The following is a 23683-nucleotide window of genomic DNA, read 5'->3' on the forward strand; positions in this document are numbered from 1 at the left end:
CTATATTTACCACACTACTTAAAGAGAATTAATACACCATTACTTTCTAACACAACACATATAATATCCATTTTAATACTGGTGAAAAGCCAATCACAAAATACCCATTTTTCACACCGAGATTCCACACCAAAGAATGTGGGATCTCAGCACCTCAGGATGAAGGTGCAGAGTGACCGAGACCACCCTTGGGGGGCTCGGGAGTCCTGGAATGTTGCCAGAAGTGTCTGGTGGCTGGACTTTGATCCTACACAGGAGATGACACCTGTATGAGGACTGGGAGGATTTCACTGGGGTGAATGGTGAAGGGATAAGTTAGTTAGAGTATAAAACACAGGATTTAGGATTTCTGTACAGGGGGGTCTAGAGAAGTAAGATGGAGGAATTGGGGCGTGTCCTGTCCTTCTTCTTCTTCTTCTTGGCCTCCATCTTCTGTGGCGATGGTGGCACTTTGGGATTGGTCTTTACTAGAAGTGCACCGGTTAATAAGAGTAGAAGGTATTGGAGAAAAATCATAAATATTGTACACGTAACTTTGGGTATAAAGATAAGTGACCACCCCGGGGGCTCTCAGTGTGCCCATGGCTGACTTGCTGTGCAGACCTCTGTCGGGCTGAAAGAAAATCTTTTAGATAAACAATTAATAAACACCGAGACCGAAACAAGATCAGAAGTCTCTCCTCATCCTTTGAAGCGCGGGCTGTCCAAGGCCACTCTGGGCCTTTCCAGGTCTTTGAAACAGCCGAGAAACCGAGCAAGTGGCATCCCTGAGCTATCTCCGAACATAAAACAGCCGGGAGAAACAGAAAACCGACAAGCATAAATCAGCGTAAATCAGCAAAGAGAAACATTGAAAATCTACAAAAGAACACTCGCCTTGAGGCAAACTCTCCACATCCCACACCCCCCAACCCTTGTGCCGAGCATCCCAGGGCCCCACAAGCCACCTGGGGCACGCCGTAAGGCCAATAACACCCTGCTTCCTTCCACCATGAGGTGTGGGAATCCACAAAACCAGAGGGTTTGGGGAAAGCTGCAAAGGCAGGCCTCAGAGACAGCGGGACTGTGATTGGAGCTAAGCAGCAGCCATGAGATAGCTCAGCAGAAAAATTATTTAAACTGTAGAAAAGCAAGGACAAATAGAACAATGATCTGTGTATTAACGCTTGTCTGAATAGCTCCCTAAGCTACAGAAAAGTTTATCTATCAAGATATTAGGAAGTTTGAAGCTTAATAATGGAGCTCTGTGCATTGTGTTTTAAGGCTTACAAGCAGGTATTGTATTTGAAATAAGCAAGCATTGTTTAACCAAAGGTACCTGTGCTTACAGTGGTTGGATAGAACTACTGTCAGTGTGCTTTTGCTTTGTGTGATTGGTCAAAAACTTATAAAGTGAGTTGTGACATTGAGTTCTGTGTCTGCTGCCTGGGATGTGAGCTGCTGGCATCTTCCCATTGCCATACCCATGTAATGAGAGTGATGCTGGAAAATCAAACAGCTCGAGGCAGTTCCTCAGCAGCCCCGTCCCGTTTGGGATTTGTACAGAGACCCCGGCTGGCGAAATGAGGCACTTCTCTAAGAGCTGAAATGAGGGATGTGGGGCTCCAGGGGCTCTCCAAAATGCAGTTTATTCCATCCAAGGTGTCACAGCAGCCCAAGACTGTGCATGACAGAGCTGTGCCCACAGCTGTCAGCTCCAGCTGCAGGCAGGCCTGGACACCCTTTGGTTTTGGTTACAATGCATTCTATACTTTTCTTTTGGTTACATTGCATTCTATACTTTTCTTTTGGTTACACTGCATTATATATTTCTCTTTGCTAAGCATCTTAATACAGTAGAACCAATCTACACCTTGTTATCTATAGCCTGTCATAACTACTATAATTACTGTTACTGTTCTCCAATCACTAAAAGTTAGTATATTACAGTTTAAGTTAGAAGTTGTTATTCAGTTTTCTTGCAGTGGAAAATCCTGAGACCTTTTTTCTACTTGCAGCTTTGCTGGCTTGTTTGCTGTGCTCTCTTTCTGCTTGATAAAAACATCTTGTTTGAGGTGAGTTTATCCTTTGCTCTAAGCCATAAAAACCCCTTCTAACTAACATACCCTTTGCCTTCTTGGTTATGCAGTAAGACTGGCTCAGCAATTCTTTTCTTCCATATCCAAACTTGTTTCCCATATCTATTCTTTCATCAGACTCTACATTTAAAAATCTTTCTGCCAAGCACACTTATCTGTGAGACTTTCTTGTCAAACTTTCATCCTTCCCAACACATTTCCACAGGGCAGGAGCCGGGAAGGAGGAGCCGCAGCCGGCCCGGCCCCGGACGGACGCGCTATCCCGCCCCGCCGCCGCGCTGCTTCCTTCCGCCGGGACATGGCGCAGGAGCTGCGGGGCATGGACGGCGACGTGGAGGACGGCGAGCTCTCGGGCTCCGACTCGGACATGCCCGGCGCCGGCTCCCCCGCACAGGTGAGGGCGGGCGGCGGCTGGCGCGCCGCGCGGGGAGCGCCGGGCCGGGGGGACGGCGGTGCGGGAAGGCCGCGGGGGCCGCGCCTCAGGGGGTTTTCGCGCCGTGGGGCGCTCATTCCCGGGCTGCTGGCTTCTCCCGGGGCTTGTTGGCCTCTCCCGGGGCTGCTGGATTGGCTGTCCCTGCGCTGGTGGCTGTCGCTGCGTTGGTGGCTGGCTGTCCCTGCTTTGGTGGCTGTCCCTCCCCGGTACCGCCGGGGCCTCCCCGCGTGGTGCGCGGGAACAATGGGGGCAGCGGCGACCGTGAGGGCGAGCGGCCGGGGGAGCGCGCAGGAGAGCCCCGAGCGCTGCCGGCTGCCAGCACCAGCACCCCGCGGCTCTTCGTGCCTGGGTAGAGAGACCAGCGCTGTCCCCTTGTCTCTCTCTGTGTCCCCGTTGTGTCCCCTCCGTCACCAGCCGAAGTCCCCAGGACAGGGAGGAGCTGCAGCCGGGCCAGAGGAGGCTCCGGCACGGGCACGGGGATGGAGCAGCTCTGCCGGCAGCAAAGGCCGCCACGGCTGCCATCGCTCACCCGGGCACCAGAAGCTTCGGCCCGAGCTCGGGGCGGCCTCGCGGGGCCCGGAGGGGCCGCGGCAAAGATGGACACGGACAATTGCCGAGGGCCGCGGGGACGGCGGCCGGGGAATGGCTCCCGGTGCCGGAGGGCAGGGCCGGCCGGGATCTTGGCAATGAGGAATTGTTCCCTGGCACAGGGTGCCCAGAGCAGCTGGGGCTGCCCCTGCATCCCCGGCACTGCCCGAGGCCAGGCTGGACACTGGGACAGTGGAAAGTGTCCCTGCCGTGGCAGGGTGACACTGGATGGGCTTTGAGGTCCTTTCCAACCCAAACCAGTCTGTGATTCTCAGAGGATATGAGGAACTTAATGTGTGAGGAATTTTTACTAAGAGTGTGAGATATTCACAGCAGTGTACAGACAGAGAAAGATTTCAAAGATCAGTGTGTGACACTGTATGCGTAACATATTTTATTTTCTCCAGTTATTTTGATCTCTGCGATGTCGCTCTGAGAAATGAAGCGCAGAAGTTTTTTACAGAAATGTTCAGTCTTTTTTTATTGATGCTGTGTTTGGGGTTGTTGCATTACACTTGAAGTTAAAAGTTTGTATTTCATAACATGGTAAGTTGAATACTTCCCTTTTCTGACTGGAGGAAGAAGAAACAGCACCGTGTCGATGAAAACAGTAAGACTAAAGAAAGAATTTTCATTTCACCTGAAAGTGAAGGAAGAGACCTTATTTTGAAAGATAATGGGACAGCATATAACTTTATGATAAAAACTCAGTCAGGGAATGACTGGAATTAGGAGTAAAAGCATTTCTTGAGTATTTGTATATCGTAAGACATAGTTAAACCATGGTGTCTTGTTGGTTTAAAGGAGGAAAAGTGGGTGGTTCTGTAAAGGTTCTGCTGTCCCCAGGTTGGTCATGTGCTGTCGTGACTGAGGGATCACAGAACACTCTTAGTCTGAGCACCATCCCAGTATTGTGGGTGTGATTGTGGGGTTTATTTTTTGGTCATTTGGTCTTCTCACTTAAAACTGCAGAGAGATTATTAACATCTCTGGTGTTACACAAAGTTCTGGTTGGTTGCTGTGTTGTTCTGGTGTTTTCCTGTTCTTAGAGCCTGCAGCGCGTCGTGCCCCGTTTGCGCATATTCACCGCTTTTCCAGTTCTGTGGTAATTTTTGCTCAGCGAAGTTTGCCTCAAGGGGAAGGGCAGCTCCTGATGTTTTTCTGTGTCAGCCGTGCTCTATTTCATGCTCATGCACTCAAAATGCAGCAGTTTCAAAGGATGGTCCCGTGCTGTGGCCCAGGAGATGCTCATGGAGGTCTGCTTGGCCACAAGGGCCAGAATTACATATTTTAGCTAATGGACGACTTGATAGCTCTTCTAATTTTCATTAATAATGTGTTTCAATTTGCTTTTTGATTGCAGAAGCTGCACGCTGGCAGTGATTCCTGCAGGCCCTTCCAGAGCAGCCTCTCATCCTGTGCTCCCAGTGTTCCTTACAGGACCACCAAGAGCCTGGACTCCAGCGAGGAGAGCGGCTCCGACTCCGACGACGACGGCTGCCTGTGGAAGAGGAAGAGGCAGAAATGCTTCAACTTCTCCTCTGCCAAACCCGAGCCCTTCCAGCTTAGCCAGAGCCACCAAAAACAGACTGCTGTGCGCGGGAAGAAGGTCAACAACATCTGGGGCGCCGTGCTCCAGGAGCAGAACCAGGATGCGGTGGCGACCGAGCTTGGGATTCTGGGCATGGACGGTTCAATTGACAGGAGCAGGCAGTCTGAGACTTACAACTACCTGCTGGCTAAAAAGCTGATGAAGGAGGCCCAGCAGAAGGAGGCAGAGACTTTGGATAAGGAGCTGGATGAGTACATGCACGATGACAAGAAGACGTGTCCAGCAGAGGAGGAGAACGGGCAGGGCTTCCTCAAACGGAAGAGGCCTGTGAAAGACAGACTGGGGGAAAGGCAGGAGATGAAATACAAGGGAAGGTATGAGATCACAGAGGAAGATTCAGAGGAAAAAGTGGCAGATGAGATTGCTTATCGGTGAGTTAAAAAATGGTGCATCTTCACTAAGTATTGGTGGTTGCTAGAAAGAAGAGGGGGGAAAGTTCCCCTGCTGCTAAATGAGGTGTCACACCGGATTGATGCCTCAGGTTTTGGCTTTTATATTTCTCAGATTCTGTGCTGCTTTAGTGCGTTCTTCTGAGCTTCATATTAGGGGATGGTGAGCTCTCTTCACAGAGTAGGGAGACAGAACAATTCCTGCTCTAGCTGGGGACCAAGAACAGGTGATCCAGATCTCAGGCCCAAGAGCATAAACAGCAGTGGAATGAAGAAAGAAAAACAAGCAGGGTGGGACTGCATGGGCTGGAGCTGTAATTGGACAATTAACATCAATGTGAGAATGGAGCAGAGCTTATAAAAGTTAGAGACCCTGTGACTGGTTGTCCATTTTTGTGACCATTTTGCCTTCACCTGGGGCTGTGGCCCTGGCTGGGCTCTTGTGCTGCCAAGGCCATTGAGGCCTTTTAATAAATCCCTACTTTATTCTTTAACTCTGTCTAGACTCTCTTCTAGGTCAGCCTTCTCAAGGCATAAAGATGACAAAAAGCATTTCCAAAGTCCTGGGATAAAAATGCATCACTGTGGCTGGTGATCTTCAGAAACATCCAAATAATACTGCCTGTTTCTTCGAATTATTATGTTTTTATTTACAGAGCCACTGGGGTAGTTTGTTATTTAGGAGCAGGGCAAGGAAAAATACTGTTTCTCGTTATACAGATTTAGTAGTGGCTTTTTTTGGGAAATACCCAGTGGTGGTTTTGAGTTTGACACTAATGCACACATGCTGTGGTCACAAAAAAAATCTGTTGTAAACCCTTGAAACTAGATAACTTGGGCAGTGCAGTGTTTTGGATGGAGTTAAACTGCCATGCTCCTCTTTAAAGTGGTGCAAGGGACGAAAATTAGGTTAAATGGGAAATAAGACTTAGAAGATTCACTGACAGCTGGACATTTAAATAAAACTTGAGTTTAGTGGTCATAGTTGTTTTTATACATGTGGTATTAGTACAGCAATAGTTATTAATGCTGTTAATAGTTCTGGGTAGTTCCTCATTTCTTAATTTGAAAAGTTTAAACATATTTCTTGCAATAAACTCCTTTTTGTTGTATACAGCTTCATTGAAATAAGGCAGAAGCCTCTTTTTTCTAATTGTAGTAGCAGTGGCACTGAGTTGTATCAGTAGGCTTCTGTTGTAGTGTAATTTTTTTGTTGTTTTGTTTGCTTTTTATAGATTATTGTGGATCGGTCAATAAACTGATTTCTTCTGTGTTACATAGGTTTGACTGAAATGGCACATGATACAGGGGAACTTTTATACTTCCTGTTTTGTCCAGTTGCTGATTGAACTGTAAAAAGTTAATTTTAACTGTTAAATGCACAAGAAGCTTTTATATTTTGATTTCAGAGGTTTATGCAGGTCTTTGCAGTTTCTTATTTGGTTTGATACTTCACATGTCAGTAGAAGGAAAATAACCACTCAAGGCATTTTCATTGAAACAGGTTTTCAAAATGCATGCTTCAGGGAATAAACATGTTTCAGAAGCTCAGTATTTTGAAATCTGATTCAGTAAACCATTTAAACCCATTTGAACGCATAGACTCTTCTGCACAAAATGAATTATTCATTGTGGAAGTTCCACAGTCAGTTATTCGCAAGGAATTATCCTGACAATAAATGTGCCTCTTTTTTATTTTTATTTTTCCCCTGTCTGTTCAGACTTTGTGAGCCAAAGAAAGACTTAATTGCTCGAGTAGTGAAAATAATTGGGAAGAGAAAAGCCATCGAGCTGCTGATGGAAACAGCTGAAGTAGAGCAGAATGGTGGGCTGTTCATTGTGGTAAGGAAAATGTCATCCTGTGGGTTTGCCAGGGATGGGCAGGGCAGCAGCTCTTCACTCGTGGAATTTTCACACTTGTAGAATTTTCACACAAGTTTCTCGTGCTGGACATGTTCTCCTGGAGTTTTGTGGCCTTCCCTTGCCATGAGACTCCCCTAATAAACATAAAAAAAATAATGTGTATAACCCCTAAAAAAATGATCTATGTAACCTTCCAGCAGGATTTGAGCAAACAATAAGATGAATGAACCTGGAAATTACCCAGGTTCTTGTGCTGAGAATGGTGTCTGACTTGCAGGGATAATGTTGTGTCTGTTACTGTGCCTCTCCTTGGAATCTTTCCCTCATCCCTGAGGATGAAGGATGCTCAGGTTTGGATAAAACCCAGCATTTCCAACATCCCAGTTTCAGAATAACTCCCAAAAGGAAAACTGTTAGCTTTATTAGGGAACCACTGGATTGTGTATCAGGAGAGAAAAGCTGAGCACTGATTTCTGTTAAAAATAGTGTTAAAAAACCCTATACTCCTTGGTTAGGTTGTCTGTTACTGTTCTTGTTAAATAATGAGCCTCAGAGGGAAAAACACAGTGGGTAAGGAAAGCTGTGGTGAGGAAAAAGTGGGCAAGAATGAGGAATTCCTTTCACTTGATTACAATTTTTAAGTTCCATCACTTGGAAGTAGAGAGGAGGCAAAAAACAAGTAGGGGAGCACAATAAAATAAAAACCCTAAATAAAAACCGAAACAAAACAAAAAAAAAACCACCTTCCTCTTTCAAAAAACAAAAGGCAACAAATTTCAGCTAGCTAGTTGTGTTAGAAGCATTCCATTGTCTTGAAAGTTAAATTAAAAAGTGTTCAACAGAGGAGATGAAGGGACACAACTCCTGGTGGCACAGGTTGCTTTGGGAGCAGATCAGAGTATACTCTTTGAAAGAAGGCAGATCACAAAAGGCACCATGAAATGCAGGTGATAAAAAGATGTTCACATGTGCTGTTTCAAGAGCCTACTTAAAACCTGACCATCCCTCTTGGAATTTTTAGATTATATAGTACATTATTTGTCAGGAAATGATCACACTTTGCACTGGTATCATCCACAGTGCTGCAAAGTATACTGCAAATTTTAATTGAATAATAATAATAATTAGCACTTGTAATTTACAGAGGTTTCAAAGCTGAGCCCTCTCTATGCAGTGCTGTTGCTGCCCTGAAAACTTCTGGGTCGAACATGTGGTGGGGAGGAATTTTAAAGTACAGGTTGTGTGTTTCCTGTGCTTCCAACAGAAATGCAAAATCCTGCAGCATTTTTCAAGTTGTAGCATTTCTGAGCACAGGAAATTATAAAAAAAGCCTGGGATTAACATAATTTTGTTATATTTGTTTCAGACATTTTACTGGGCCTATGTGTTAGGAATGCTCTGAGTTTTTAACCTACTGCATAACTTGCTGCAGATCGCTGTGAGAGTAGTTAGAATATTGTTTGTATTTTGTTTCTTCACTACCAAAATCAGGTTTAGTGTGTAGTTTTAATAATTTAACATTATATTATAAGGGAATTTTTTTGTAACTTCATTATTTTCCTGTCCAGATTTAGCAGGTTGATTGTTGACGTTCATATGACTAATTCAGTTACAAATGAGAGACAGTCTGGGCTATTTTCATCTGGTATTTGACACACCAGAACTGAAATTGGCTTTATTCTGCCTCAACACTGAGTGTTGCCTTAGAGCTGTTTTTTTTTTTTTGTCAAAACTTAGCATTAAGCTTGCTATTCCTAATTTCCTCTCTCCCTATTAAGAATGGCACCCGGAGAAGAACACCTGGGGGTGTTTATTTAAACCTGCTGAAGAATACACCGAGCATCAAAGAAGAAAAAATCAAGGTAAAAATGTCAGGAGTTCAAATGTACATTCTCATTTGGGTTTGTTCTTCCTACTAGAAATGTCATGACTGAAGCTCTCTAACTTCTAACAAGTGTAACTGGGTATTCCATTGAAACCAGGCTTTCACATTCAAAAGACAGGCAAAAGATAAAAAATCTACTCAAAAATTATTAAATTGCCATTAACTAAGCAGGTAGAACTCATTTTTGCGTGTTGTCAGTCTCAAAAACCTGTTGAGGAAGATGAGGTTGTGGAGTCTGGCAGAGGTAAATATTAGATTTTCCTGGTTTGTAGATTTCTTTTCTTTACAGCAAAGCTGTCTACATTGTGTTTCTCCCCTTGGAGCTTTGTGTCATTGTGCATGGATTGAGTGCAGGTCTCCCAGCAGATTATTTTTGTCCTGTATACTGCCAACTGTGGCACCAGGCAGAATTTCTCATTAAACCAGTTGATGGTCTGACCCTAATCTGAATTGCTCACTGGGCTCATCTGTGGTGCTCTTTAAATCAGTTTTGTAAGCTTGTAAATACTATTTCTCTGAGATCTTTTAACTTAGCGTAGAAAATACCAACTTTTTTTTTTGTGGCGTATGCTACTTTATTAAAGGAGTTTTTGTTAGAGTTTTTATTTTGCTTATAGGTGGGTACAGGTAATTCTGTAAACCTTTCCAGAGTCTGCTGCTGGGAATTGAGAAAAAAGTCAGCTTTGTGTCAACATTGAAATTGTTTGAAGAAAATAAAACTCCAACATCCTTCCATAGCTTGCAGTGGTCAGAAAAAATTTTTAAAAGTTGCAAGGCTGATCACTTTACACTCTTAGAAAGTAAATACTCTGTTTTACCCCTTTTCCTTAAATGCAGTCTTTTCTCACGCTTCTGCTCTCAATAACAAGTGGCTTAGTTAAATATCGACCAGTATCTTAAATATTTTCTTTTTATTACTTCACCTTTTTTTTTAGGAAATACCAGTAAAATGAATATGCAAATATATTTTTGCTGTTTGCTTCTTTTCTTTCAAGGAAATATTCTATCTGGAAAACCAGAAGGAGTATGAAAACAAGAAAGCTGCCAAGAAGAGGAGGATACAAGTTCTGGGGAAGAAGATGAAGAAGGCCATCAAGGGGCTTAACCTGCAGGAATATGATGATGCATCTCGTGAGACTTTTGCCAGTGACACAAACGAGGCTCTGGCTTCCCTGGAGGACCTGCAGGAAGGGCACCACGAGGCAAAGATGGAACCTGAGGATACTATTGAAATTGATAATGCCCACGATTTGGAGATCTTTTAGTTACTAGTAATATTCTTGATAGCAGAGTCTCTGTAAAAACATGTTAAATGAGGCTTTCTTGTAATCCCGTGACTTCTTGTTTTCAGAGCATGGGGAATACTTGATGCTGAAGAGCAGGAGGTAATTCTTAGCTAAATTTAACAGCATGAAAGACTTTTAATTGTCCTGTTCCTTGTTTGCTGAGTCCTCAGAAACTGTTAAGATTTTTCTAGATAAGAGCCCTGCGTCATACGAAGTGTTTTTAGTCACATGTTAGGTTTAGGAGTTAAGGCTGTGTGTTTTAACCAAATACTTCTCATTTAATTTGCTGGAGTACACAAAGTCATCAGGTGAGCAATGCTCTTTACTACACATGAACAGAAAAAATGGAATAATTTTAGTCTTGATATAAATGATCATATATTCTTAATGTGGCAGTGTATTGACAAAAACAGTATTTATAGGATTAAGACCTGTAAAAACAGATTGGTTTGTGAAATAATTTTAGTGGTCAGTGACCTTTGAATAACAACTTTGTAAATAAGCAGTATTGAGCAGTGTATGCTTCAGATTTCTGCAGTATTTTTAATCTTTTTATTCCAATGGTGATTTGAGCTTCCAGTCTGTTCTGTCTAAACATTTTCCATGATTAGACACACACCTAAGTTCCATGGATCTTTTTGTTTGCAGACAGACACAACTGAAAGCCTTCAGAGTAGTGAGATTTTACTGAGCTGTGTTCCCTTCAAAGGTCTGTAGACTGTACATGGAGATATAAACCCTTTACTTTGCAGTTCTTGTTTCTGTCCTCCTCCTGTGTGCAGTGAGATGATGTTCAGCTTTCAGAAGATCTGGAGTTTTTCTGTGCTGACTCTTGCAGGGGATATTTTTTTTTTATTATTTACTTGATGCAGGAGGCTGTTGTGTTGTTTGTTAGTTCGGCCGAAAACAATTTTTATGTTGAGTGTTGTTTTTAATATAGCTGAAGAACATGTGCAGCACTGATACCTATGTCTAAAGTATTGTGTCACTAATAAGTTGTGGCTTTTTTTGTGAGTAGACACTATTCAGCCCAACTTTTGCCCATAAATTTTGTTCACCCTTGAGCCCTTGAGTTTCAGAAGGAAAGTGTGTCACTAAAACACATCATCTGTTTATAAGACTGAACAATTCAGTACTGCCAAGAGCTGGCATTTAAAGTATTGCAGCATTTGAAGGAACATTTCTTACACATAACAGCACATTCCATTACCTGCCTTACTAAACCTGGGTTTTCACTTTTCTGCTTTTTATCTGTTCACATGTCAGAGCTCCTAATTGTTGAAAAGTTAATCAGATGTGCAGCATGCCTTTGCTGGTAGTAGTTGCTCGTGCTGAAATAACAAAAATTCTTATTTTTTCATTAATTTTCCTAACCAGTGATGGTCAGAGTAAAGTGGTAACTCCTGTGTGAGAAACAGAATTTTGTGCTGTTTTAATTGCTTTGAGACTGTGCCATTTCATCCTGGTTTTGGGAACTGCTTGGGGATATGTCTTATCTCTTTTCTGGATAGAATCATCAAATTGTAACGTTGGTTTAAGCAACTTTTTTATCGTTACATAATTTGCACTGTGTATTTTTTTAATGTTAATATTTCTAACTTTGATTTCCCAGGCAAGGGGTACTGAAACGGTGTGTAAAGCGTTGTCTTTAACAAAAGGGTGATACAGGCATTAAGCAATTGGAGAGGGCAGTGAGGATGGGGAGGGGTCTGGAGAGGGGGCCTAGGGGCTGGGGGCACTTGGAGCTGCAGGAGACTGAGGGGAAACTCCTTGGGGTCTTCTAAATCCTCAGGAGGGGAAGATGAGGGGCAGGCACTGATCTTTTCACTCTGCTTGACAGGACCTGAAACCTGAGGGTGGGTCAGGGTTTTCAGGTTTAGTTTGGGTATCAGGAAAAGGTTCTTCCCCCAGAGGGTGGTTGGGCACTAGAACAGGTTCCCCAGGGCAGTGGTGAGAGCACCAAACCTGACAGAGTTCAGGGAGGGTTTGGACAGGGTGGGATTGTTGGGGCAAGGAGCTGGACTGGGTGGTCCCTTCCAACTCAGCAGATTCCATGGTTTAGTTCCTGTTACCACTGCTACATCTGCAGTTTATTTTCATGAGAATGCTATATTTTTGTCAATAAGAGCTACTTTGCAAAAACATCAGGTTACAGGACAAATAGAGAGCAGGAGGTGTTTTCCATGTGCCTCCAAAGAAAAAAACACTTTTTTAACAACCTTTATTTAATCTTCTAGTTTTATGCTTATAAAGATATGTCCAAGAGATATGTCCAAGAGACCAATCCAAGATCAGATAAATCTGTACTGCAGGCATTTCTCAGGAGAGAGCCTCCAGCACAGCCATATATTATGTTCCTTATATTCCTCGGATCCATAGCACGTTTTCATACCTGATTCCCACTCTTTCGCATGACTGTCAGAATCATTCCACAGTTCAGTTTCCTCACAGTGTCCAAGAGACCTTTCCTTACGTCATGGTTGTTCTCTGTTTTCCCTGTCTTTCAGCAGAGTCCTTCCAAAAGCCAAGCCAGTTCAAGATGATGAGCAGCCGAGTCTTCAGGCTTGGTCCACCAGCAATCTTGTGTTCGGTATCAAACAGGTTGCATTAAGCAGCACCAGTTTCTGTGTGGTGCTGCAGTTGAGACGGAATTTCTTTCTCAGCTCCTGATTTATCACCTTCAGTCTTCCTCGGCTGATCCCTGCACAGGGATCTTGTTTTTATTTTTTTTTTTTTCTGGGAGCAGATCTGTGTAGATTTTGGTAGCTGGTGTTCTGCAGACAAAAAATGCAAGCAATACAGGTTGGGGTTTGAGCTCTTCAGGTTTCTCTGATGAGCAGAGGTTGAGGCATTATTTTTTTCTGGAAATAAAGACTCTGTACTGCTGGTACAAACACCACCCTCCATCCCATAAACTATACCAGCATAATGAGCCATCTCTGTTATATCCAAAGAAGATGCTGAAAAAATGAGGGAAATGTGCTTTGGTCTGGAAACACAAAGCTTGTTTATAACCAAAGACCTTTTGCTACCTTGCATCCAAAATTCCAGTGATTTTTGGTACAACTGGAAAACATTAGTTAATAATGATTCAGTTTAACTGTGGATCTTGAAAGCATCATTTGAAGTATAATTGCAATCTTACAGATTCTCCTTCCCCTTCCAAGTAGGTGATCTCATTAAGGTGTTCTTATGCTCTCTGGGCTTATTAACTGCTGTTCACCAAAATTCTCAACCAAGCATGGAATGACGCAGTTCAAGGTATAAAGGTGATGGGAAAAGGAGATGATTGTATTAAATATGACATTTTGAATTCCTTGTATTTTTTCAGAGTAAAGGTGAAAGCATAGACTGAGTAATAAAGACAATTCCTGAGGGTTTTTTTTATATTCTGAATTTTATCAGTCATACTTTTATCCCCTTAACTCAGACCATCCTATGACTCAGGCAACTCTGTCAAAGGCAATATTTAAAAAAAAAAATACACTTATTTCAATGTATAGATGAGAATTCATGGCTCCAGTGCATAGAGGCTTACATGGTACCCTACTCCTGCTCCTCTTACTGGTCAGCAGCACCTCAGAGATTCAAGCCTTTTTCTGAGCCACTCTGGGGCTTCAGTGGATCTGGAAATATCCATCCAGTCTTGGAGCTTTGGCATCACAATTTCTGTAAGGGATTCCAGGAATGTGGCAGAGACAATTTCCTGGCACCACCTCCTGGATTCAGCAGGCAGCTGGAAAACAAGTGGCTGTGACCTCTTGGTGATCCTGCACCTCATCCTTCCCACCTTACTCGTGACCTGCCAGACCTAAGAATTCCTTGCAGAATTTCTTTTTTTTATTTAAAAATTACATATTTGAAAGTTTCTTGTCCCCCCCATCTGCAATGTGGATAGATGCCACTTTTTCAGAGCTGTGGGAGGAACACTCAGCTTTAATTATTACCTTTAATATTGCCCAGCCAAACGCATTTCTAGAATCACAAACATCTGGACCTAAATACTGACAAAAATGAGGAATGTGTATCTGAAGGGAGACTCTACACAAAATTTACCTATTCTAGATGCCTTTCAGGCTGTTTGGCTTCTTGTTTCTTATTTTGCTTGACCAGAAAGATTTATTTAGTTATTTAAAGAAACAAAAACCAAACAACAATTTTGTATCATTACATACATACAGAAAAAAATACTATCTTGAAAACTTTTCCCCAAATAGAATTGAAAACTTTATAAATTGAATAAATTTAATAAAAGCTTTATTAATTGAAAAATTACTAGTGACTCGGTATATCAGCATTGTTGTTTAAGACCTAATCCCTTTGATAGGTATTCTCATTTTTCTGTGGAAGTTGCACTTTTTTAGTTTTTGAATCTGAATTTTTCATTTGTTCTATTGCTGATTAATGGTGTTTGGGTTTTGGTTTTCTCCCCCAATGGATAGTACAGCTATTTACAGTCATTATTTTACATTTGATGTTTAGTTACCACTGATGAGTTTTGTACTGCTATCATTTCAGCCACTAAAATATCTTTATTCAACAGGCAGAACTGGGGGAAATAGATCCTGGAAGACCATTCTGTCTTGGAGCACCAGGAGAGATCTTACCACAGAGATGAAAGAAATACCTCAAAAAAAAAAAAAAGCTTTGAGAAATGTTAATTGATATACTCATACATTCCCATTTCCAGATGTTGGGCAACTGTGATTGCTTTTCCATTTGGAAAACTCATGAGCTGCTTTTTCCTCTTAGAAAACAAACTGGTACAGAATAGTATGTAATATTTAAAAGGCATACAAAACTGCACCAAACTGTTGCGTGGAGTACTTTCTTGCTAAAGAAAAATAATTTTAAAACCCCACCAATTTGTTGTTATGCTGACATGCTTTCCTTGTTAAAGAATACGACAACCTAAAATATTTAGTACTCAGGGTTTTGGTGGAAAATCAGTGTCTTTGTAGATGTACAGGAGTTACGTAGCAGCCCAGTCTTCTTGTTTTTTCCTAAGTAGTGTCAAATCTAAAAAACAAATTGCATTTATATTTACTTAGGAAAATATATAAAATTTATCTTGCACTTGTTGCCGCTCCATTAGGAACTTCTGTCATGGAAGATAAAGATCTGTGGTTGACACAGCCTTCTTTTCTACAGAAGTTACTTCTAATATTATTTCCATGCTTTAAGAACAGGTAACACCTTCTGGCAAACCTTATTTAATATATCAGCATTATTTGGTTTTTATTTTTAATGTCATTCCTCTGAGCTGTTTTCTGCAAACTGCCTGATTTCTTACCTTATACTCCCCAGTGAAAGGCACTGAGGGTGAGTTTCTGTGCCAGAACATCCCCAGCACCTCTCAAAGGATTGGAGCTTTTTGCAGGCTTGGATGCCCCAGTTAAGCCAAAAGAGCGCAGAGCAGATGCATTCCTGAGCACCACAGCTGCAAAGTGCAATAATCTGCAGTTTGAAGAATGATGGAATGAGAGGATCAGGGAGCAAAGGGATTCCATCTTTGAAGAATGATGGAATGAGAAGATCAGGGAGCAAAGCAGGTAAAGAAGGGTCTGGTTTTCAGGATTCCTTACCTTGAAGATTGATTTTCCTGGGTTCTGACTGCCTGCCTGGGCTCTCAGGAATGCTGTCAGCAGCCAGCTCCGGCAGTGGCCTCCAGGAGTTTCCTGTAGATAGGTCCAAAAGCATTTATGGGATAATGTCCATGCCAAGGGCCCTGGCCCCTCGGGACTCCATTTCCTCCCCTCCTCCTTGCTGCGGGTTAGTTTCCTCTCTTCACAAATTAAAAGAGGGAGTGAGATGTGAACCTGCTGCAATTTTCTCTGCACAGCAACCCTGCAGAAACTGGAGGGGTGTATGCATGTGAGACAAGACATAAGCTAATTCTTGGAGCCATCTCAGCAGTTACATGAGGAGTTCAATAGATGAGATTAAAGCAAACATGAAAGAGGCTGTTTATGTAATTAACAGATCACTCGGCTGCTATCTACAAAACCAAAGTCCCTGCCCAAGTGATAGCCAAGAGAGAAATCAATAGGTTCCTCCAGCAAGCCCTTAAAAAAATGGGGAATTAGAATAGAAACAGAAATAGAAATAATAGAAATAGAAAGAAATAGAAATAGAAATTAGAAATAGAAATATTTTTGTGAAAATCGTCTAGTTCAACTGCCTAACCATTCCAGAGCTGAGAAAATTTAAACCCTTTTATTCAGGCTATTGTCCAAATAATTAGTTTTAAGGCCGGGGTCAGGCATGGGGTATCCATCACCTCTGTAGGAACTCTGCTCATGAACCTCCTCTGAAACAGCTTGGAGCCATTCCCACCCATCCTGACCCTGGATCCCAGGGAGTTCTGTAGCTCCCTCTCCACATCCCCTCCTCAGGAAGCTGTGGAAAATCACAAAGTCATCCCTCCAAACAGGACAAACCCAAATTCCTCAGTGTTCCTCATGGGACGTGGAACTCTGGGTGCTTTCCGGTGCCTTAATATGCTGCTTAAACTGTGCCAAACACTACACACAGAACACCCCATAATGCTCCTTTGGACTTCTGGGAGTGTTTAAGAGCTGCCAGTTTTATGTAAGGAAACTTAAGCCTCCCAGCAGTGAAAAGGAATTTATAACAATGCTAAACCACCTCTGTGAAATGACTTGATTTCAGTCATAAAGCAATAAAATAATTAGGATTATTTGATTTTTATGAGGGAATGAGTTTAAGTGGGAAAAGCAGAATTTTCTTCTTTGAGAATGTAATTACTTGCAATTTTCAGACCAGCACACTTTCACTGTAGTTCAGAAACTCCTAAAAAAGACATAAAGTAGATACAAGAGCCTTGATACTTCAAGGTGAAGTAGGTAGATGTTAACAGCTCAATTTGTAAAACCTTTAGCCTCTAAATGGAGAACACCACACAGTAGGATTTAATAAGCCTCTTTCAAAAGCCTAAGAATTATCTACAGACTGCAGTCCAGAGTTGGTTGTGCTGCAGGAAACAAGGCTGTGCCACAGTTTTCTTTTGCTGCAGCTTTAATTTCCTTACAGGTCTGGTTTGCACAGGCTAGAAAATAGAGGAAAAATATTTCCATTGAAACACAACCCAGTGATTCTTGGTGGGAGGAGTAATCTCACTTGAGATATTTCACTCCTACTCAGGGCACGGGAAGAAGGCTTTAAGAGCAACATGTGAGAAAGTGTCGCCTGTAGTTTCCCTACTCCTTGCATGGGAATTTCTGCATGCCCACAATTCCCTCCAAAATATTCCAATTTAGCTCTGTGATTGTCCATAATTCCTCTTCCCCACACAAGCACCACAGAGCATTTGCCCCATTGGTCTCCAAGGATGATCAGACTTCACCAGCAGCATGCAGACCCCTGGGCTATCCTAAATGTTTCAAGGCTATCAGAGCAATGGTTTCTACCCTGTTTATTGTGCAGTATTTTGGAGAAAGAGAGTTAGACCTTCCAGGAGGTGGAACTCAGCCTCACCTGGGAGTGAGCTTCCTTCCCATTAAAGGAAAAAAGGAAAAACTTTAAAGGTCTGTGGGCTGAGAGTATTGGAATTTTTTCAGAGATAGTTCAGGAGATCTGAGAGAAATTGGCTGGTTCTTCTTAAACTGAAAGACAAATAGGAAAGAGTTATGTTCAGTGACTGGTGGCTCAAGCTGAAGATGTGGGAATGGCACCAAACTGAACAGTTGCATCCCTGAAGGAAATCCTGTGCAAGTGCTGGATAATGTCTGTGAATCAGGAATGCAAGGGGAGGAAATCTGCATCTGGTGTGTGCTGGGAGGACAGGCTTCCCCAGAGGAAGAGTAAATGAAGGAAATAGCAATTTGATGTCTGAGAAGTTAAGGAGATGTTATCAGCAGGATCTGGAGCCAAACTCAGCAAGCCCTGTCATCTAAAGTCCTAAAATCACTAAAATCCAAAAGGAGGCACCCACCATATCCTTGCCTCAGCATGGGCAGGAAAAATTATTTTATTTATATGTATTTATTTAGTTACATCAAAAACTAATCTAAAAAAATTCTGACAGAGTGTGCCTTCTCTGCCTTCCTCTAAGTGTTGCTCCTGCCCAAGCATTCCCTAGAGGAGGACGGGCACAAAAATATCTTTTTGTCAAAAGGAGCTGGCTGTGGGGTTGTTTGCGCTGCTTGAACATGCTTATCAGACACCAACAATAGTTACTCTTAAGAATAATGAAAATAAAAAAGATAACACATTACCACTGCTTTCTGTTTCCAAGCAACTTCTTTGAAGGTATAGTTTTACAATGTTTGTCTGCAGAGCTACAGTTGTCACCTTTATAGCTCAGTCAGGTAATTACAAAGAGTTACCGGGGAGGAGGAAGAAATAATGAATTTTCTATCCTAAAGCATGCAAACACTACTTGCAAGTGAAAAAGTTTATAGTAAATAAATCAGCTGATACATAAAGGGAGTTTTTTTTAGATTTTTCAGGTATCTGTGAGCAGGATAGTCCTTTTCTACTTGGCCTTGGCAGTTGATTCAGAGTGAGGCATGAAGTTTATCATGCAGGCTGGATAAAAAATAAATTACTTCCTTATTCTTTCTTGGTTGTTTCTATACCCTCTATTTCTCCAGCAAAATATCCTTCCATATTGTTACACACGAGAGGAAGTGGTATTTTGCCAGGGGAAATCACAGGCAAGAAAAAATTAGCTACATCCTGAAAGGAAAGGCAGGGGAGAAATAAAAAGATTTTGTTGCTTTAATTCTTTATCCCAGAACTTTGGAGATGATATCTTGCAAGTCCACTATTGCCTATCTGCACGCATATTTTCAGAGCTACGTCATCTCTGTAAGATGTTCAAGCAATCTTTGGCACGAGGCCTGAAATAATTATTCAGATATCTTTAAACTTTTGGAACCAGCAGAGTACTGTTTGAGCCTTCGAGAAGTTTGGGAGATGATGGACAGATTCTCAGAGTTCTAGAAAGCACAGGAGGATTCTTTTGTAGCCAGCACATCAGAACCTTGGCTATTACCTTGTTTGCATTACACTACTTTCTTTGTAAGGAGATATAGGAAGTGCATTATCCTTTAAAAAGCTCCGTAGTCAAAAGTTGTTTTTCCCACCCACAGGCTACTACAAGGCAGAGCACCTTTCATTCATGAGATAAGGTTTCTGTCTGCTAATTCCAAAATGGTTTTTTATCAGTAAGAATATTAGCTCAAGCTCTTTTGGGTGCCCTTGGCAGCATTTAACATCGTTTGCCATTTCAACAGTGCCCAAGAGAAGCAGAAAGTACCCACTTTTGCAAATGGGTACAGAATCAAGTAAGAGCCTTCTGTGAAATCCTGTCCTCTGCTGAGCAGAGAAGATCACATTAAAGTTGGCATGGATGAGCAGTCATTTATCCCTGGGTGGAATTTGGCCCTTTGTGAGATGCCATTTGGAATTAATACCTAAATCTCTTAAACCATGAGGAACTAAGGTTCAGGATTCCAAAAATTCTTCATGTGCAAGGCAGCCGATTGTCAGTGTAAAGTAATTTTATGTGTATTATTGTAAAATAGTTTTATAATTATGCAATTTTAAAAATATGGCCCTGTAGAAAATTACCAGAAGATCTGAAACCTACAAAGGTGTCACTTAACAATATTGATTCTCTTCTCATCCTCCTTCGAGAAATTTCTAAAGGTAATAAGATTTTAAATGTAGTTTTTTGTAGTTTAAGCAAGAAGCCCTGTATGACCAAGAAGCACGTGCCCTCAATGCAAAAATGAAGCTGATTTGGGGAAATTGCTGCAAACAGTGTCCATCTGGTGACAGCTAAGGCAAAAATTCACAGTGAGACACTCATAGATCATGGAAAGTCTTATATTTTGAGCCTCATCTGGCAGAAAAATAAAATGAAATAAAATACAGGACCATGAATTTACAAGTATACATATAGAGCTGAAAATAGTTGCAGGTAAAAAAATAATAAAATAACGAAATTTTCTATTCTTGTTATAGAAAAAATAATCCTATCTTTAGTCCGTGCTTTGTTAATTTAGTAGCTGAGGGGACTGCTAAAGCTTCCGCCTCCCATCTCCACCACAGGAATTGTGGTCCTCAAGCTGAAAGATCAGATTTTGTGCTGTTGGGTCTTGGCTTATCTCAGCTTTATTCCTTAACTCATGCTGGGGCGGTGAGCTGATCTTTCAGAGAACTTGCCAGCTGAATATTAGAGGCAAACACAACACATTACTTTAGCCACTGAAGCCAAGTGGAAATAAATAACTTTTAATTTTCTGTAGCTAATTCCAGGGTGCTCTTGCACCATTTGTAGCAGATGTAGGAGAACTTCAAGAAGTATTGTCCTATAAGCAAATTTATTCTGTGAAAGGCAGTTATTAATGAAAATTACAGGGTGAGATCAGTTTTGCTGAAGTAGCCAGCATCTGTACAATAAAGCTCTGCACCCTGGTATAGATCTTTTTTTCTGAATAATTAGTCCTGCACATACCTGTGCAGTGAAAAAGGCTTATAATCATGTTAGTGGTAATTTAAAAGCTAAGAACCTGCCAGTAATGTGCATTTCCCTTCAGAAGCGAGAAGCAGCATGGCAAAATTAAATAGAGCCATAGTTAAAAAGTAGTAAAAAATAAAATAATAAAAAGTAAAAAAATAAAACTCCCTAAACTTTCAGAACTGAAATTCTCCTATACTTGTGGTTACAATGTTGTATTCATAAAGCCCAGAACTAGAAACCTGTGACCAATTACACACTGAAACTTCCTTTTCACATTTTGGCAAATCTTTACATTTGTTCTCAAATATTTTTTTTTTCTGAGATGACTTCTTGAGTGCTTGTATAGTTTTCTGAGGATCCACAGTCCCACCTAACTTAGGACCACAAACAGCTGGGCTGTGAAAAAACACTGCTATGACAGCTTTGAAATGGCAATATTTTTCCTCTGCCAAACGAGATTTTGGACAGTTTGACAGACACAGCTAAAGCAACACTTACAATGAAGAGTTTTCAACTATCAACTTCAGCAGCCTGAGCAAGCCTCCTTTATTGTGAATCTCCAGAGAACTCATAAAAAACACATACAGAATTTCCACTGCAGAGATACTGTAAGGCAGTCTTACATATCTAAGAAATGAAGTTTTCTTCTGGGCTTAGGAGGAAGACTCGCCTTAATTGCATTGAAATTGTTATGTGGCTTACAATATTTTCCTTATGTCAGTCCTCTGTACCAGAAATCCCTTGACAGGTTGAAGTCATCAAAATTCCTAACTCTGAAACAATATTCACAAGGTTTCTCCACGAATGTGACTTTTAAAGAATAACTCTACAGCCAAGATGCCAAACTTTCAAATCATAATTAGTATGTTGCTAAACCATAAGGCTTTTGTACACCCATGTCCTCAAAGTATGAAAACTGGTATTTCCAAAGCCTGCAACACCCCTAGAACAAACTCTGACACTCCTTATCTTTGCAGCCATGTAGAAGAGGCTATTGGAATAAAACTAAACATAAGGGCATGTCTGGACCAGAAGTCTGCTGCATGTTTATTGTATTTTATTAGCACTGCCACCCACAGCAACTCCTGTGGCAGAAGACAAAGACTGTTCCCATTCTAAGATTTTAGTGTTTTTATGGTCTCACAAAGCAGCCTAACCTACCCCAACTCATTCCAACAGTGCTGAGAGCAGCTCTGCAGGTGGGGTCTCACCTGAGCAGGGCAGAGTGGCAAAATCCCCCCTCCCCTGCTGCCCACAATGGGGTCTCAGCCCAAGGCACGTTTGGCCTTTTGGGGTGCCAAATGAATATTTTGTGTTACCTCTATGAATAGAGTCAGTTTGGCACCCTGAGTCCTGTGAGGCTCAATGACACCTGTGTGATGCTTTAGACATAAATTGCTGACCAGCCCTGGCAATGGGGTCAGACCTTCTCCTCTCTGAGAAGCACTTCAGGAAGCCTGGAGGTTATTTTTGCCACTCATGACATTGCGGGTGTGTCGCCCTGATTTTTTAAGATTTCAGCAAACTTTTTCACACACTTTCTGTAATTAACTTATTGTTTTGCATTCTTTTATGGAGGAGGAGAAATTTGATGGACTGCTGGTTTGTCCAGCGTCATTGGAGAGGTGACGCTTTCACCCTCCAATCCACTGTCTCTTTTAGAAAACTATAAATGTTAGAATCAGCCAATAAACTCCCCTTTTTCTTCACCTTGAGAGCAGCGGTGTGTGCGCTCGTGTTGTTTCGTGTCCTGTAGTGACACAGGTGGGTGTCTGATAACACCAAGGTTGCGGCTTGGATCCCTCTATGCGCCATTCACTTAAAAGCTGGACTCTGGCAATGCTTCTGCATCCCTTCCAGCTCAGAATTCTGTGCATGAGAAACGCCAGTCACTTGTTTTTAAAATATTAAAAGTTTTATAGTAATAAAATGGCTATAAAAATAGTAATACAATTAGAGTAATAACAATTTGGACAAATTGAATTAGGACAATATGAGACAATGAAAGCAAAGAGTTAGGGACGTCCGGGTACCATTTTCGGGGCAGCACGAGCCTGAAAAAGGACCCACGTTAACAGAGGAGTAACCCTTAAAAGCAATACCCTATTGCATATTCATTTTGTCCCTCATTACTGTAGACAATATATGGCATGAGGATTTTTCTGGAGTGAGGCAGCACTAGGGCAGTTTGGAGCAGGCTGACAACGATTCTGCTGGTGAGCACCCACATCTGCACCAGAGGGGCTGGGAAACCTCGGTGCAGGCCAGATGTTCAGCCAGCACACGGGGCTCCCCTCAACATCTGGGCTGCTGTTTCTCTGCCCAAATTAGGTGTGATGCCCAACAAACACACACAAAGGCACTCACCACGTAGTTCCCAGGAGAGGCTGAGGAATAAGGTATCTGTAACAGCAACAGAAAAAACAGTGATTTTGGGTCCCTCTGTGCTGGGATGGGCTCCTGCAGCTGCAGGTGAGAGCTGATTCAATTAGAGTGACCTAGGACACAGCTAAAATCATGGGGAAATGCTTCTGCTGTCAAAATAAACACTTCTTTTCAGCAATTTCAAAAAATTGACTAAAAACCAATGAAGTATTAGAATGTTAAGGTGTAAGATTACTAAGGCAATGTAGTTTATAAGGTGCATGGACTCAGGCAGCACATACTTGTATTTCAGTCAGCAGGACTTCCGTCAGCCAAGCACAAACTGAATTCCAATGTGCTTGAGAGATACCTAATTTTCAATACAATCTTGACCACAAAAGGCAAAGAAGCTACCACATCTTTCACCTTAGAAGATACTGGTATTTATTCCCATTTTTTATTTAGGTTTTCTGAAGGACACTGTCCTGGAAAAATCCTGTGAACAATCTTGTTTTCTTCTTTGTTTCTGCCTTTGCTGTTTTCTCCCCAAAGGAACACAGGCCAGTGCTATTGTGGGAGCAACAAGTGCACTGACAAACACAAATTTCTCTACAGACAACTTGTCAGACAAATTACTGCTACAAATAAATCTATTACTGAACTTGCCAATTTACTTCAGGGACTGAAAAGACT

The 23683-nt window shown here is 41.9% G+C and overlaps 1 protein-coding gene across 1 annotated transcript; it reads left to right on the forward strand.

Annotated features, from left to right (window-relative positions):
- The first annotated feature begins 2357 nt into the window (after positions 1 to 2357).
- Positions 2358 to 11762, forward strand: PHAX (phosphorylated adaptor for RNA export). Its single transcript, XM_063179814.1, has 5 exons — positions 2358 to 2472; positions 4463 to 5082; positions 6822 to 6942; positions 8742 to 8825; positions 9844 to 11762. Exons 1-5 carry the CDS (start codon positions 2377 to 2379, stop codon positions 10111 to 10113), a joined length of 1191 nt encoding a protein of 396 aa, XP_063035884.1. The 5' UTR covers positions 2358 to 2376; the 3' UTR covers positions 10114 to 11762.
- The last annotated feature ends 11921 nt before the right edge of the window (positions 11763 to 23683 follow it).

This window comes from Melospiza melodia, chromosome Z (genome assembly GCF_035770615.1).
Source record: "Melospiza melodia melodia isolate bMelMel2 chromosome Z, bMelMel2.pri, whole genome shotgun sequence".
In the NCBI taxonomy this organism is placed as follows: domain Eukaryota; kingdom Metazoa; phylum Chordata; class Aves; order Passeriformes; family Passerellidae; genus Melospiza; species Melospiza melodia.